We start from the raw sequence: 16,717 nt of genomic DNA, 5'->3' as shown, positions 1-16,717 counted from the left end.
AAGTGGAGATAGGGTTTCCCTTAAGCCTAACCCGGCCTTCATGCCAAAATGCTTCCCTGCGTTCACTTCGGAGGTTTTGGAGCTATCCGCTTTTCACCCTCCACCCTTTGCCTCCTCGGAGGATCAGAGGCTGAATGCTCTGTGTCCCGTCCGTGCTCTGCAAGCATATATGACCAGGACCAGTGCTTTCCGCAAGAGCGACCAGCTCTTTGTTTCAAGGGTCCCCCCCCCCGCACAAGGGGAGTCCCATTTCAAAGCAATGCCTCTCACATTGGCTTGTGGACGCTATACTATGGCTTATGAAGCAAAGGGAGTGCAGCCCCCAGGGGGCATCAGAACTCATTCCACAAGGGGCTTAGCCGCCTCTTTGGCTTTGTTCAGGGGAGTGCCACTGCAGGACATCTGCTCCACTGTCAGCTTGGCCTCTCCTCATACCTTTGAGCGTTACTACCGGTTGGATGTCACCAGAACCTCGGTGGCACACTCAGTCCTAGGGGTAGGGTCCTCTTAGCCCTTTCCCATAGCCCCGTGGGGTTAACCAACGAGGAGTGAATAGGCCGGCTGGCCATGTTCATTCCTGTCACCAAGCATTTGCATTCCTTCTTAGGTTTAGCTATGTGCATTGGTGGTGCGGGGGCCATTATCATGTATGTGTCTCATACATGTTTCATGCCCTGCTTGTCCACAGCAGTTTAGCGTGGCGTCACCCTTGCGGGTCATGTTTGTGGGACGTGTCAGGCACCGCCTCTCTGAGGTGACCGTCCTTCTCTGGCCTTCAGAACCTCACTGTGAGTGTATTGGGCAATCGGGGAGCTGTCCATGTCTCCCATAGGTGGATCGCGAAACGAGATGATGAAAGAGAACAATAGGTTACGGTCGTAACCCCGGTTCTCTGAAACATCGAGTGGAACACGAGAAGCGAATATACTTACTGAGGAATAGCAGCACGCGGATAAGTTATATGCCTTAGGTAAGGGGGTGTGGCCTCACCTGGCATTGGCTGCGCGCTTCTGTCTGTCTAGCCAGACTTGGTGCAATTGGATGCTTCTGCAGAGGTCAGGTACGGATGCCCTTCCCATAGGTGGATCTCTCCACTCGATGTTTCAGAGAACCGGGGTTACGACAGTAACCTATTGTTTTCAGTAATCAGGGTTTTCTCCGTCACCTAACCACTTCTCTTCATCAAAGACACACGGCAAAAGTGGAAACTTCACATTTCTCAGATTTAACTGTGTGTTCCTCCCATGTGCAACCCCTAAAGCAGTGCGGCTGATGCCGGAACCGTGATTGACATCTCCTTTAATGATTTAGCAGAGACTTTTATCTGAAGCGAGGAGAGCAATAGCAGCAGTGAAGCTAACAGGAGGCCAGCAGTGTGTGTGTGCTGTGACCCACCCAGTGTAGGCCAACACCGTGTCCTCACTGCACGCGATAAGCGACAGGCAGTGTGTCTGTCCACACTAGACGCGACTGTGAGACGCCACAACGTCAATCAATAATCACAGCCAATCAGAACAGCGTGTGGGCGGAGTCTCGCGGCACCAGAGAGTAATCTCGACCTTTTTATACCATCTTTTTTTACAGTCTATGATCTCGACGGCACTCGCAAGAATATGGATGAGTCGCTGCATAATCAAATTCAAAAATATTGCACTATTTAAAAACACATAGGCTGAGTTACTGAAACAATCTTTGTCAAAGAATACACTTGTTTGTTCACAGTTTGAACGTTCTTGTTTCCATTTGTTTAATTTGAAGATCCGAGGTGAATTATCCTCTGTTGCTTTTACAGCTCAAAGCTGGAGCACGAGATGATATTCAGAGTCACATGACACGCTTTTAACATTAACTAAAGCTCATAAACAGCACCTGAGATCATCATCGCCACACTTTGTGTTTGTTATTTCAGCGCGATGCAGCAGAAAAATAGAAACCGTTCCTAGAATAGACTTTGAGTCACGTGGAGAAGCAGCTTTTATCGCGTGTCGCGGCGTGTAGTTAGGACACGGTGTAGCACAGTTAAAGGAGAAGTGTTTTATTTAGATGATAGAGAAGGTATGGAATTGCATGATTAACATTTCTCAACGTTACGAACACAATCTCTCGAGATCTCCACGAGCTCCTTCTGAGACCGACACACACGCTTCAGTAAAATCAGCCTTTATTCAGGTTACATCACAGAGAACATGCACTGCTTCATCATCACAGCTCTCCTGCTTCATTACTCTACAGTATTTACACTTCATCTGGGTTATAGAGCAGAGTCTGAGACATTATCTTCAAGAGTCTGCAGAAGAAGAACAGAACTAGAGCAGTGTCTGCAAGGCCTTCAGTCTGCAGACACACACACACTCACTCAGTAAAGGAGAATCCAGAGAAAGAGACACACACTCCCACTCAGACACACACACACACACACACACACTCAGTGCAGGAGAAACCAGAGAAAGAGACACACACTCCCACTCAGACACACACACACTCAGTGCAGGAGAAACCAGAGAAAGAGACACACACACAGTAAAGGAGAAACCAGAAGAGACACACACACACAGTGCTGAATTAACGTTAAATTAAAACCTACATCTGAAGACGAGTAGCGAGTGCATTGCATTATATTATCATAAATATCTGATTACATCCCCTAGAAGCGATCACATGATCATAGTATTGCTAATGTGACAGTGATGTAGTTTAGAACGCTCTTCCTCTGCCCTGGGTTCACACAGACACGTGTCGAGTATAAGAGTGAGTCTCGTCCAGTCAGCAGGAGCACGGGAAGCTCCTCATCAGCGCCTCTTCCTCTGGATGTCTGACAGTGATGCACTCGAGTCCTGTACATCAGCAGCTCAGCCAACACCAGCCGTCCTCACACTGACACACTCACTCCTCTCTGCTGTCAGTCACACCAGTCTGGGCTCAGTGGGGGGGGCCCTCGCTGGCGGCTGACCTCTGACCTCCGGCGGGCCTGCAGACGGCACAAGCACTCGTTAGCAGGGGAGTCTACGGCTTACAGCAGAATATGAATGGCAAATAAATATATATATATAAAATGACAAACACTTTCTCATGGCCATCCATATGTTCAGAGGAGGACCATGAGAGGTTGCAAAGCAAATATATATCAGGGTTCATACACAGTTTTACCAATAAAACGTTGTACCTTTTTCGATAATGATATAATTTTTTTTTATATAAAGTTAAATGGTTTCAGTTAAGTGCATTAAAGTGTACATAGATGTGAAGCAGCCAGAGAGATGGAGCGCAACTGGAAGAAAACAAAACTAGAGGTATTTCGCATTTCATGGAAGGAGAGCTCAATTACTTACAGAGAGGCTTTAAAAGCTGCTAGATCTGCTTATTTTTCAACCCTATTAGAAGAAAATAAACATAATCCTAGGTATTTATTTGAAACGGTGGCTAAACTAACGAAAAATAAAGCTTCAAGCACCGAAGTTTCCAAGCAACACAGCAGTAATGACTTTATGAACTTCTTCACTTATAAGATTGATAATATCAGGGACAAAATTATAACTATGCAACCGTCTACTACAGTATCGCATCAGGCAGTGCATTGTAGTCTCCCTGAGGGAAAATTTGATTCATTCGTTGCTATAGGAGAGGAAGAATTTACTAAACTCGTTAAATCATCTAAATCTACAACATGTATGTTAGACCCTATACCGACTAAGCTACTGAAAGAAATACTTCCAGAGGTCATAGATCCTCTTCTTAATATCATTAATTCGTCTTTGTCTCTAGGATACGTACCAAAAAACTTTAAGCTGGCTTTGATTAAACCGCTTGTTAAAAAAACGCAACTTGATCCATCAGAATTAGTCAATTACAGGCCGATCTCGAATCTACCTTTTCTGTCAAAGATATTAGAAAAGGCAGTATCCTCACAACTGTGTTCCTTTCTTGAAAGAAATGATATCTGTGAGGATTTCCAGTCAGGATTTAGACCGTACCATAGTACCGAAACAGCTCTCGTTAGAGTCACAAATGATTTGCTCTTATCATCCGATCGTGGTTGTGTCTCTCTATTAGTGTTACTCGATCTTAGTGCTGCATTTGACACCATCGACCACAACATTCTTTTAAATAGACTCAAATTATGTTGGCATTAGTGGAATTGCACTTCCATGGTTTAAATCATACTTATCTCTTCATTTACTGCTACAAACTGATAACGGTCAGATGTCTCATTGATCACAGGTTAAGTATGGCGTACCACAAGGCTCAGTACTAGGACTGCTGCTGTTCACTCTGTACATGCTACCCTTAGGAGATATCATTAGGAAACATGGCATTAGCTTTCACTGTTATGCCGATGATACTCAGCTCTATATTTCTTCAAAACCTAACGAAACTTATCAATTCACAAAATTAATGGAATGCATAGCTGATATAATAAACTGGATGACTAGTAATTTCCTACTTCTAAATTCTGAAAAAACAGAGTTTCTAATTATTGGACAAAAAACGTCCTCACATAATAACCTAGAATACTGTCTAACACTTGATGGCTGCTCTGTTAAGTCTTCGTCGTCGGTTAGGAACCTGGGTGTGTGTGTGGGTGTGTGTGTGTGTGTGCTCTTTGGTGATCAAAGATGAGTTTTAAGGGATGAAATGATTGACTACAGGGGGATTTTAAACCAATTTGAATTTCTTTCTGGGTTTTTTTTTTTTTTTTTTTTACTTTTCCAGGCCTGAAAATTTCCATTTTAAAAATTGTAAATGTTTTTTTTCATGGTAAATGGACTGCATTTATATAGCGCTTTCACAGATCTATGGCCACCAAAGCGCTTTACATAGCCTCACATTCACCCATTCACTCACTCACACACCGACGACGGAGTCAGCCATGCAAGGCGCCATCCAGCCCGTCGGGAGCAGCTAGGGTTAGGTGTGTGAGAGAGTGTGTGTGTGTGTCTGTCTGTGTGTGAGAGTGTGTGTGAGAGTGTGTGTGTGTCTGTCTGTGTGTGAGAGTGTGTGTGAGAGTGTGTGTGTCGGGAGCAGCTGGGGTTAGCTGTCTTGCTCATGGACACCTCGACACTTGGTCAGGTAGTAGTAGCCTTTATTGTCACTTAGTCACAAGTACCAGCGAAATTAGCCATCAACCTGTCCAAACAAACACAAAACACACATACAATATGCCAAGGGGTAGACAGCACAGGAAGCCGGAGGACTGAGGAGCATGACATGAGGAGTGGTGAGGAGAAACACAGGCAACCCCCAGACTATGCTCCTGTGAGGAGTGGAACCGGGGATGGAACCACCAACCTTTCGGTTTGTAGACAACCTACATGAGCCACTGCCGCCACACACACACACACACACACACACACGCACGTCATGAGCGTATGAACCCTGGTATCTGTAAGCTTGATGAGCTTGATATATTTGACGCAGTGTCACTCCTTCGGTGGAGTGTGAAGTGACATGTGACGCAGTTACTATGGCAACAGGAGCAGGACAGACACTGGGCACCTGTCAGGGGGAGCGCCGCGGTCCTGCTGGAGCCCGGTCCTCTCCTGAGCCGCCTGGGGGACAGAGCCCTGGGCCGGCGGGGCGGGGGGGAACCTGAAACACACACACTTGTGATGGGGTCTGTGTGTGCGTCAGCGTGTGTGAGTGTGTGTGAGCGGTACACACCTGCGTCTGCGGTGCTCTGGAGCTGACGGGCGGCCGGTGCTGTCGACTGCTGAGAGAGAGAGAGAGAGAGAGAGAGAGAGAGAGAGAGAGAGAACACAGTGAGTGTAAACGCTCCTGCTATCAGTGACACGTGTGTTTGATGAAGAAGCCTTTGCTACTGTCCTGGGAGAATGACCTGAGTTGAGACACGCATGAAAGAGTTTTGGTAGTTTAAAACACATATTTACTCGCATTTGGCACTTGGCAAGTGTTAACTTTAGGCCCTGTCTATACTTGCATGCTCTTTTCAAAACTGTTCAACTTAAATACAACAAACATAATACAACATCGAATAAGATATCAGTTTGCTACATTTCTACAGTAATATTATATTGATATATTTTCTGAATCTAAAAAATGACATACTATCAAAACTATTATATCAATGATAATGTCCTCAGTGATATGAACATCTACATTGTCAGAAAACCAAACAATACACTTAAAATCCTGAAGTTGTATGATGAGTGTTGCCACTCTTCACGGTGTAAAGTGGTGACCTTAAAGAGCTATTCCTGCTTGGTTTAACCCAAACTAGTACTGTTGGTATAAGCTGATGCATGTCGGTTGGGTCATGGTGATGACTAGCCACAGCGCTAATGCGCATCGCGAGCGTGAAGCAACACCAGTCACAGCGGCAGCTCAAAGGGAGGATATGCTGATGCGTAGTGTATCTATGCTATAGTTTACTCAGCCTTTTCTTTTAACAGAATAAAATGTCAGTGTGTGTGTGTGTGTGAAGATCATAGGGCTCTACTCCAGTGCTGTGATCTAACAGACACCCGGGAGAAAGTCACATGGATAAGGTACAGGTAAAGCTGTTTTATGCGAGACCATAGACTCATGTATAATAATAGAAACACTGACTCGTCTTGGAGAGTTTGATCATGGGTCGCGTGGACACGTGGAAGCGATATAAATTCTGTATTATAAATTAAGGCCAGACAGTGGTTTGTTGAGGGTTGATCTGTAGGGAAGGACCACACGCCTGCACACACATATATTCAAACACACACACCTATAGACTGATCTCGTAATACGCATGTGTGCGGCGTCAGCGTTCTCACTGGTCCGCGTTTTTGAAGTTTGCGCAGAAAGAACTGAAGAGTTTTCTGTGAGAGCGGTGTCGTGTTAGCGGCCCCTAAGTTAATCACTGATGATCGCTGCGACGGAAGTGAATCTAACTAACTTTATCTGGACAATAACTTTATTGTAGAGCTGCTGTAAAGCCTAAACACACTCTGTTACTGTAATCTCCTGTTCTCACTGTAATCTCTGTTACTGTAATCTCTGTTACTGTAATCTCCTGTTCTCACTGTAATCTCTGTTACTGTAATCTCTGTTACTGTAATCTCCTGTTCTCACTGTAATCTCTGTTACTGTAATCTCTGTTACTGTAATCTCCTGTTCTCACTGTAATCTCTGTTACTGTAATCTCTGTTACTGTAATCTCCTGTTCTCACTGTAATCTCTGTTACTGTAATCTCTGTTACTGTAATCTCCTGTTCTCACTGTAATCTCTGTTACTGTAATCTCTGTTACTGTAATCTCTGTTACTGTAATCTCCTGTTCTCACTGTAATCTCTGTTACTGTAATCTCTGTTACTGTAATCTCCTGTTCTCACTGTAATCTCTGTTACTGTAATCTCTGTTACTGTAATCTCCTGTTCTCACTGTAATCTCTGTTACTGTAATCTCTGTTACTGTAATCTCTGTTACTGTAATCTCTGTTACTGTAATCTCTGTTACTGTAATCTCCTGTTCTCACTGTAATCTCTGTTACTGTAATCTCTGTTACTGTAATCTCTGTTACTGTAATCTCTGTTACTGTAATCTCTGTTACTGTAATCTCCTGTTCTCACTGTAATCTCTGTTACTGTAATCTCTGTTACTGTAATCTCCTGTTCTCACTGTAATCTCTGTTACTGTAATCTCTGTTACTGTAATCTCCTGTTCTCACTGTAATCTCTGTTACTGTAATCTCTGTTACTGTAATCTCCTGTTCTCACTGTAATCTCTGTTACTGTAATCTCTGTTACTGTAATCTCCTGTTCTCACTGTAATCTCTGTTACTGTAATCTCTGTTACTGTAATCTCCTGTTCTCACTGTAATCTCTGTTACTGTAATCTCTGTTACTGTAATCTCCTGTTCTCACTGTAATCTCTGTTACTGTAATCTCTGTTACTGTAATCTCCTGTTCTCACTGTAATCTCTGTTACTGTAATCTCTGTTACTGTAATCTCCTGTTCTCACTGTAATCTCTGTTACTGTAATCTCTGTTACTGTAATCTCTGTTACTGTAATCTGTTACTGTAATCTCTGTTACTGTAATCTCCTGTTCTCACTGTAATCTCTGTTACTGTAATCTCTGTTACTGTAATCTCTGTTACTGTAATCTCCTGTTCTCACTGTAATCTCTGTTACTGTAATCTCTGTTACTGTAATCTCCTGTTCTCACTGTAATCTCTGTTACTGTAATCTCTGTTACTGTAATCTCCTGTTCTCACTGTAATCTCTGTTACTGTAATCTCTGTTACTGTAATCTCTGTTACTGTAATCTCCTGTTCTCACTGTAATCTCTGTTACTGTAATCTCTGTTACTGTAATCTCCTGTTCTCACTGTAATCTCTGTTACTGTAATCTCTGTTACTGTAATCTCCTGTTCTCACTGTAATCTCTGTTACTGTAATCTCTGTTACTGTAATCTCCTGTTCTCACTGTAATCTCTGTTACTGTAATCTCTGTTACTGTAATCTCCTGTTCTCACTGTAAAGCTGCTGTGGAATAATCTACATAAAGGCGCTGTATAAATGAAGATGACTTGACTGTCGTAACTGAACAAGACGCGCTGTGTGACGCTGACAGGAGAATGACTGACAGCCGCAGCGCAGGGAGGAGTCTCACCGTGTGTGTGTGTGTGTTCTCAACGTGTCTCCTGACTCAGCACAGACACCCAGCAGCTCAGGTTGGACAGTGTGTGTGTGTGTGTGTGTGTGTGTGTGTGTGAGTGTGTGTGTGTGTGTGTGTGTGTTCTCACCGTGTCTCCTGACTCCAGCAGACACCCAGCGGCTCAGGTTGGACAGTGTGTGTGTGTGTGTGTGTGTGTGTGTGTGTGTGTGTTCTCACCGTGTCTCCTGACTCCAGCACAGACACCCAGCGGCTCAGGTTGGACAGTGTGTGTGTGTGTGTGTGTGTTCTCACCGTGTCTCCTGACTCCAGCAGACACCCAGCGGCTCAGGTTGGACAGTGTGTGTGTGTGTGTGTGTGTGTGTGTGTGTGTGTGTGTTCTCACCGTGTCTCCTGACTCCAGCAGACACCCAGCGGCTCAGGTTGGACAGTGTGTGTATGTGTGTGTGTGTGTGTGTGTGTTCTCACCGTGTCTCCTGACTCCAGCACAGACACCCAGCGGCTCAGGTTGGACAGTGTGTGTGTGTGTGTGTGTGTGTGTGTGTGTGTGTGTGTGTGTGTTCTCACCGTGTCTCCTGACTCCAGCAGACACCCAGCGGCTCAGGTTGGACAGTGTGTGTGTGTGTGTGTGTGTGTGTGTGTGTGTGTGTGTTCTCACCGTGTCTCCTGACTCCAGCACAGACACCCAGCGGCTCAGGTTGGACAGTGTGTGTGTGTGTGTGTGTGTGTGTGTGTGTGTGTGTTCTCACCGTGTCTCCTGACTCCAGCACAGACACCCAGCGGCTCAGGTTGGACAGTGTGTGTGTGTGTGTGTGTGTGTGTGTGTGTGTGTGAGTCTGTGTGTGTGTGTTCTCACCGTGTCTCCTGACTCCAGCACAGACACCCAGCGGCTCAGGTTGGACAGTGTGTGTGTGTGTGTGTGTGTGTGTGTGTGTGTGTGTGTTTTCTCACCGTGTCTCCTGACTCCAGCACAGACACCCAGCGGCTCAGGTTGGACTGTGTGTGTGTGTGTGTGTGTGTGTGTGTGTGTGTGTGTGTGTGTGTGTGTGTGTGTGTGTGTGTGTGTGTGAGTGTGTGTGTGTGTGTGTGTTCTCACCGTGTCTCCTGACTCCAGCAGACACCCAGCGGCTCAGGTTGGACAGTGTGTGTGTGTGTGTGTGTGTGTGTGTGTGTGATCTCACCGTGTCTCCTGACTCCAGCACAGACACCCAGCGGCTCAGGTTGGACAGTGTGTGTGTGTGTGTGTGTGTGTGTGTGTGTGTGTGTGTGTGTGTGTGTGTGTGTGTGTGTGTGTGTGTGTGTTCTCACCGTGTCTCCTGACTCCAGCACAGACACCCAGCGGCTCAGGTTGGACAGTGTGTGTGTGTCTGTGTGTGTGTGTGTGAGTGTGTGTGTGTGTGTTCTCACCGTGTCTCCTGACTCCAGCACAGACACCCAACGGCTCAGGTTGGACAGCATGAAGTGGACGCTCTGGATCTGCTCACGGCACCAGGACTGATGGAGCAGCAGAGAGCTGTTCAACTCGCTCACACCGTCCTGAACACACTGCACGTCCTGCACACACACACACACACACTGCATTATGGGGAATGCCAGCACAGGCCTGATGTGTATCAGACACGCACGCGTCCTAACCAGACTCCAGCAACAAGCAGTTCATCCTCCTCACAGGTGTGGCGTATCAAGATGCTGATGAGACCGCATGATTTGTGCACGGGTGTGCCTTAGGCTGGCCACAATAAAAGGCCACTCTAATTAAAATTCTCTGAAACGCCTCTGGTAAACGCTTATGGTAGAGAAATGAACATTCAATTCACGGGCAACAGCTCTGGTGGACATTCCTGCATCAGCATGCCAATTGCACACTCCCTCAAAACTTGCGACTAGGGCTGTAGTACTCAAGTCTGGTCTTGGACTCGAGTCCGGACTCGAGACCGCTTTTCTATGGTCTCGGACTCGCTGGTATTCGGACTCGGACTTGTCTCGGTCTCGGCCACTGGTCTTGCCAAATATGGCTTTTGGTCTTGACCGAGTCCAGGTTTCTTTATTATGTTCCCAGTAATCACACATACGTCGCCGTGATATTAAAACAAAATATTATTGGAGGGAAAGTGAAACACTGGCCACCTAATAACTTTGGGCATTTCGGCTCTTTTTCGTGACCCGGCTCGTTTCACTCAGCTCACTGAAAAGAGCCGGCTCTTTTGACTCACAAACGGCTCTTTAAAAAATAAATGTTTAAATAAACTCGCTGAAAGTCCACCGCTAGAGCAACGTGAATATTCACATTTTTAATTGTCCATAACACCCCGAAAACTAGCTTGCTTGCCTTGCACATCTAATCAATGGCCAAAGTTTTCCGACTTTTTTTCTTACCTTTCTTTCTTTGCCTATTCCATGAGTGGTAGGCTCCAATGACTGGCTGTTTTAAAATATAGCTAATATCGAAACAAAATAACCCAGCTCATAACTTGCAGGTTTGCTTAGTGGCAAACTTTTTTCATCTGATTGCTTCAGCCGCCACCCGCCCGAATTTAATTAAAATATTATTTTTCTTCACGTCATCCGCCTGATCCGCGGTGTATCCGCATCTCTTGTGTGTGTGTGTGTGTGTGTGTCTGAGTTGGCTCAGCCCTCCCTCATGCAGTTTAATTGGTTGACATCGCGTGTATGATTGACAGGAACAGAATGTAAGGCTGATCAGACAATCGAAATGAATGTGTGTGCTCCTTTAGGCCTATATAATTCTTTTTTTGTTGTTGTTCTTTGAATTAGTCAATTATTTTAAATAAAATTTAAATTATTCATTATTACATAATGATTTAATTTCTATAGGCTAGCCTATATTTTTTTAGCAGACTTTTTTTTCCTGTCCTGGACTCGGTCTTGACTCGGACTCGAACCTCTTTGGACTCGGTCTTGACTTGGACTCGACTAGTCCTGGTCTTGGACTCGACAAAGGTGGTCTTGACTACAGCCCTACTTGCGACATCTGTGGCATTGTGCTGTGTGATAAACTGTACATTTTAGAGTGGCCTTTTATTGTGGCCAGCCCTAAGGCACACCTGTGCAATAATCATGCTGTCTCATCAGCATCTTGATATGCCACACCTGTGAGGTGGATGGATTATCTCGGCAAAGGAGAAGTGCTCACTAACACAGATTTAGACAGATTTGTGAACAATATTTGAGAGAAATAGGCCTTTTGTGTACATAGAAAGTCTTAGATCTTTGAGTCCAGCTCATGAAAAATGGGGGCAAAAACAAAAGTGTTGCGTTTATAATGTTGTTCAGTGTATATATACATATAGTGCTGATTGGATAGATCATTTGAACGTGTTCCTCCTGAACGGTTAATAAAACATCATTTGTCTGTCCAGACGAGACTACGAGACACGACAAATCAATCACAAATCACAGCCAGTCAGAAGAGTGTGTGGGCGGAGCCTCTCAATCAATCACAGCCAGTCAGAAGAGCTTGTAGGTGGAGCCTATCTGCAAGCACACTGCACTCGCAACCAAATCAATAAAAAAATGATTAAGTGTAAGTGTGTGTGTCTGAGTGTGTGAGTGTGTGTGTTACCTGCTTCAGTGCTGTCCAGCTGCTGTTGTTTACCGGTTTCCCTCCGTTCTATAAGGTCAGAAATCAAACACAAGGTGTTAACACACTAACCACTGACATCTGGCCAAACACATCATATACTGAGAGCTCGAGATCCTGCTGTCCTCTTTCACTCGCCCTTGTGTCGCTCAAACCTGCACCACTGTCCTTCAACACAACAGAACACACACATTCTGGAGCATGCTGGGAAACACACAGTGTTGTGATCAATGACTTCCACTGTAGTGAATAAACACAGATTCCTGAAAACATCTAGTGTGTGTGTGTGTGAGTGTGTGAGTGTGTGTGCATCTAGTGTTTGTGTGTGTGTGTGAGTGTGAGTGCGTCACGTACCGTTGTGTCCTTCGGCTGATCCTGTGCTTCTCTTCTCTGGTCCTGCACAGTCTGTATCATGGTGACGTCGTGCTGGAGGCTGGTGACGGTGCTGCCGATGGAGGCCACGCTCTGCACACACACACACCGCTGTGAATCAGGTCTCCTCTCACACACACACACACACACCCTGAGATAAACAGCAGCGAACCTTCTGCAGCTCCTCCACACTCCTGGGCAGAGCCAGCAGATCCGAGGAGGATTTGATGTTGGCCTTCAGATGATTGACAGCAGAATCCAGAGCGCTGAGCTGCAGGAGACACACACACACACACACACACACACATTAACACTGCTGCTGAACCAGCTCTGCTTGCAGACGAGATCATGAGGAGTTTCATCATGAGTCAGAGATGATCATGAGCACCTCTGACCCCGTCCCTCACACACACACACACACACACACACACACACACACACACACACACACACTCACACACACACACACACTCACACACACTCACACACACTCACACACACTCACACACACACACACACACACACACACACACACACACACACACACACACACACACACACACACACACACACACACACACACACACACATTAACACTGCTGCTGAACCAGCTCTGCTTGCAGACGAGATCATGAGGAGTTTCATCATGAGTCAGAGATGATCATGAGCACCTCTGACCCCGTCCCTCACACACACACACACACACACACCTTCTGGCTGATGTCGGTCAGGTTGGCCCAGAGCTTGGCCAGGCCTCTCTCTCCGCTCTCCGTGTCCTCCAGCTTCATCTGCTGGGCCTTCAGCTCTTCACTGATCTGCAGGATCTCGTGTGACGACAGCTTCTGACTGCTGTCCACTGACACACATCAAACACAGCATTTGCATGACTTCAGGGGAACGTTGGCAGAAGCTTCTTATAACATGTGTTGTCTATATGAATTCCAGCGAATGACGGCATGGAGATAACAGGGGCTTTCGCACCGGATAGTTCTGAGAACTAGACTAGCGGTTCCCATAGGAAGGTGTTCCTGGTTGCGTTCGCACCGCCGGTAGGAACTCTGAACTCTCGCATTCGCCGTGTTCATTAGTGTACGATCTGTCTAACAGTCCTGTCTCATACGGTATTATATAGAACTGTTACACACAGAAAGTAGACAGTGATGAAGAGTGATTAGCGTATGGCGTGTGTTTGATGTCCAGAGTTGCTGAGCAGAAATACACGATCATGTTTCTCTCTGTCTCCTCAAAGTTGCGTTGGATGTTCTCCTCAGTGTAAAGATTAAGAGCTTCATCTATCACTGTTTTACATGTTCGTAGAGTTAACTTCTGGAGTAAATATATAGGCTATAATCTGTGTGTTTACACAGCCTTCTTTAATAATGGCGTGTGCTGGTGTTTCGCGTGTGTTCAGCCAATCATAGAACACTACCGTCACTGTAGTTCCTATAGCGCTGGTGTAGACTGACTCTGATGTAGGAGTATGACTATGAAACGGTTCCTCCGGTGCGAAAGACCCTAATGATAATGAAGAGCAGGCTGTATTTCTGTGGAATAATGTGAGTGAATAAATGGTTCAGCATGGGTGAAGGATTCTGACTCAGTGTGGCATTCAGACTCACTCAGACTCACTCAGACTCACTCAGACTCACTCAGACTCACTCAGACTCACTCAGACTCACTTACCCCTTTTCCACCAAGGCAGTGCTGGTGCCGGTTCGGAGCCGGTGCCTACTCGCGAACCAGTTCTTTGAGTTTCGACAGCCAAAGAACCGGTTCTCGGCCAGGAAAATTGGTTCCAGAGCGGCACCAACTCTTCGCTGGACTAGAACCGTTCTTTAATCACGTCATGCTGGGGGCGGGGTTATTGTCGAACTTCTTCTCGAATGTATCCTCCGTCCGATCAGCACAAATGTGTTCTAAACGTCTTCTGACCCCAATATAGGATCGCAAAGCAAGGAGAAACATTTGCAGAAAGACGGTGTAGTCCGCCATTGTAATTGTTATGTTTGAATTTGGCGCAAGCGTTTCTAAGGAAGCTAAAGGGGGTCGCACACTGGACGCGCAGCTCAGCGCCGCACCATGTCTTTTAAATTCAAACACATTATTCTCTAGAAGTGTACACACACCGGCGGCGTCGTTTGGCGTCTGTCCGCGGCGCCCAGCAACGGCTCAGGACCGTGTTCAAAATCCTGCCGCGCAACAGAGCGCCATTTAACCGACGTTACATAGTTTTATATTAAATTTGCATGTATGTGTCTCATATCGTAGTTAATGTATGACTTCACCATGTGCTGCAATATACATTTAGTTTAATATTCATTTATAGAAATCAGAAAATTGCTGATGTTATCGGATTTTCAGGTGAGAGATGTAACGTTACTAGACGTGGCGCTGCGCGTCAGGTTTACGACCCCCTTTGTAGCCTATGGCAACGTACACAGTGATGACGTCGTTCGCTGGGCTCTCTAGTCAGTGGAAAAACAAACAGGTTCTGAGAAGGTTCGCAAGTTGAACCAACTTTGAACCAGCACCAGTTCCGAACCAGTTCTTTTTTGGTGGAAAAGGGGTAAGTCAGACTCACTCAGACTCACTGTGTGTTGTGCGGTCAGACTCACTCAGACTCACTCAGACTCACTCAGACTCAGTGTGTGTTGTGCGGTCAGACTCACTCAGACTCACTCAGACTCACTCAGACTCACTCAGACTCAGTGTGTGTTGTGCGGTCAGACTCACTCAGACTCACTCAGACTCACTCAGACTCACTCAGACTCACTCAGACTCAGTGTGTGTTGTGCGGTCAGACTCACTCAGACTCAGTGTGTGTTGTGCGGTCAGACTCACTCAGACTCACTCAGACTCTGTGTGTTGTGCGGTCAGACTCACTCAGACTCAGTGTGTGTTGTGCGGTCAGACTCACTCAGACTCAGTGTGTGTTGTGCGGTCAGACTCACTCAGACTCAGTGTGTGTTGTGCGGTCAGACTCAGTGTGTGTTGTGCGGTCAGACTCACTCAGACTCACTCAGACTCAGTGTGTGTTGTGCGGTCAGACTCACTCAGACTCAGTGTGTGTTGTGCGGTCAGACTCACTCAGACTCGGTGTGTGTTGTGCGGTCAGACTCACTCAGACTCACTGTGTGTTGTGCGGTCAGACTCACTCAGACTCACTCAGACTCAGTGTGTGTTGTGCGGTCAGACTCACTCAGACTCAGTGTGTGTTGTGTGGTCAGACTCACTCAGACTCAGTGTGTGTTGTGCGGTCAGACTCACTCAGACTCACTCAGACTCAGTGTGTGTTGTGCGGTCAGACTCACTCAGACTCAGACTCAGTGTGTGTTGTGCGGTCAGACTCACTCAGACTCACTCAGACTCAGTGTGTGTTTTGACTCACTCAGACTCACTCAGACTCAAGTGTGTGTTGTGCGGTCAGACTCACTCAGACTCACTCAGACTCACTCAGACTCACTCAGACTCACTCAGACTCACTCAGACTCACTCAGACTCACTCAGACTCAGTGTGTGTTGTGCGGTCAGACTCACTCAGACTCAGTGTGTGTTGTGTGGTCAGACTCACTCAGACTCAGTGTGTGTTGTGCGATCAGACTCACTCAGACTCACTCAGACTCAGTGTGTGTTGTGCGGTCAGACTCACTCAGACTCACTCAGACTCAGTGTGTGTTGTGCGGTCAGACTCACTCAGACTCAGTGTGTGTTGTGCGGTCAGACTCACTCAGACTCACTCAGACTCAGTGTGTGTTGTGCGGTCAGACTCACTCAGACTCACTCAGACTCAGTGTGTGTTGTGCGGTCAGACTCACTCAGACTCAGTGTGTTGTGCGGTCAGACTCACTCAGACTCAGTGTGTGTTGTGCGGTCAGACTCACTCAGACTCACTCAGACTCAGTGTGTGTTGTGCGGTCAGACTCACTCAGACTCAGTGTGTGTTGTGCGGTCAGACTCACTCAGACTCAGTGTGTGTTGTGCGGTCAGACTCACTCAGACTCACTCACTCAGACTCACTCAGACTCACTTCAGACTCAGTGTGTTGTGCGGTCAGACTCACTCAGACTCAGTGTGTGTTTGTGCGGTCACAGACTCAGTGTGTGTGTGCGGTCAGACTCACTCAGACTCAGTGTGTGTTG

The 16,717-nt window shown here is 46.4% G+C and overlaps 1 protein-coding gene across 4 annotated transcripts in view; it reads right to left on the bottom strand.

Moving 5' to 3' along the window:
• Positions 1-2,144: 2,144 nt before the first annotated feature.
• Positions 2,145-16,717, bottom strand: part of efcab14 (EF-hand calcium binding domain 14) — a 21,511-nt gene continuing 6,938 nt past the window's right edge. For 2 of the 4 annotated variants that reach the window (XM_081373666.1, XM_081373665.1), the window contains exons 2-9: positions 13,289-13,434; positions 12,751-12,849; positions 12,561-12,671; positions 12,189-12,236; positions 10,013-10,159; positions 5,659-5,707; positions 5,494-5,586; positions 2,145-2,968 (exon numbers count right to left, since the gene is read on the bottom strand). In XM_081373666.1, the coding sequence (XP_081229792.1) occupies positions 2,904-2,968; positions 5,494-5,586; positions 5,659-5,707; positions 10,013-10,159; positions 12,189-12,236; positions 12,561-12,671; positions 12,751-12,849; positions 13,289-13,434 (758 nt within the window). In that variant the 3' untranslated portion in view covers positions 2,145-2,903. Of the gene's footprint in view, positions 2,969-5,493; positions 5,587-5,658; positions 5,708-10,012; positions 10,160-12,188; positions 12,237-12,560; positions 12,672-12,750; positions 12,850-13,288; positions 13,435-15,213; positions 15,317-16,717 lie in introns of all 4 variants that reach the window. The other 2 variants (XM_081373667.1, XM_081373668.1) reach the window with 2 other exon arrangements.

This window comes from Scardinius erythrophthalmus (assembly GCF_964197995.2).
Source record: "Scardinius erythrophthalmus genome assembly, chromosome: 9".
NCBI lineage: Eukaryota > Metazoa > Chordata > Actinopteri > Cypriniformes > Leuciscidae > Scardinius > Scardinius erythrophthalmus.
Note: the sequence above shows the minus strand (reverse complement) of the source record. Positions and strands in the feature narration are given on the sequence as shown.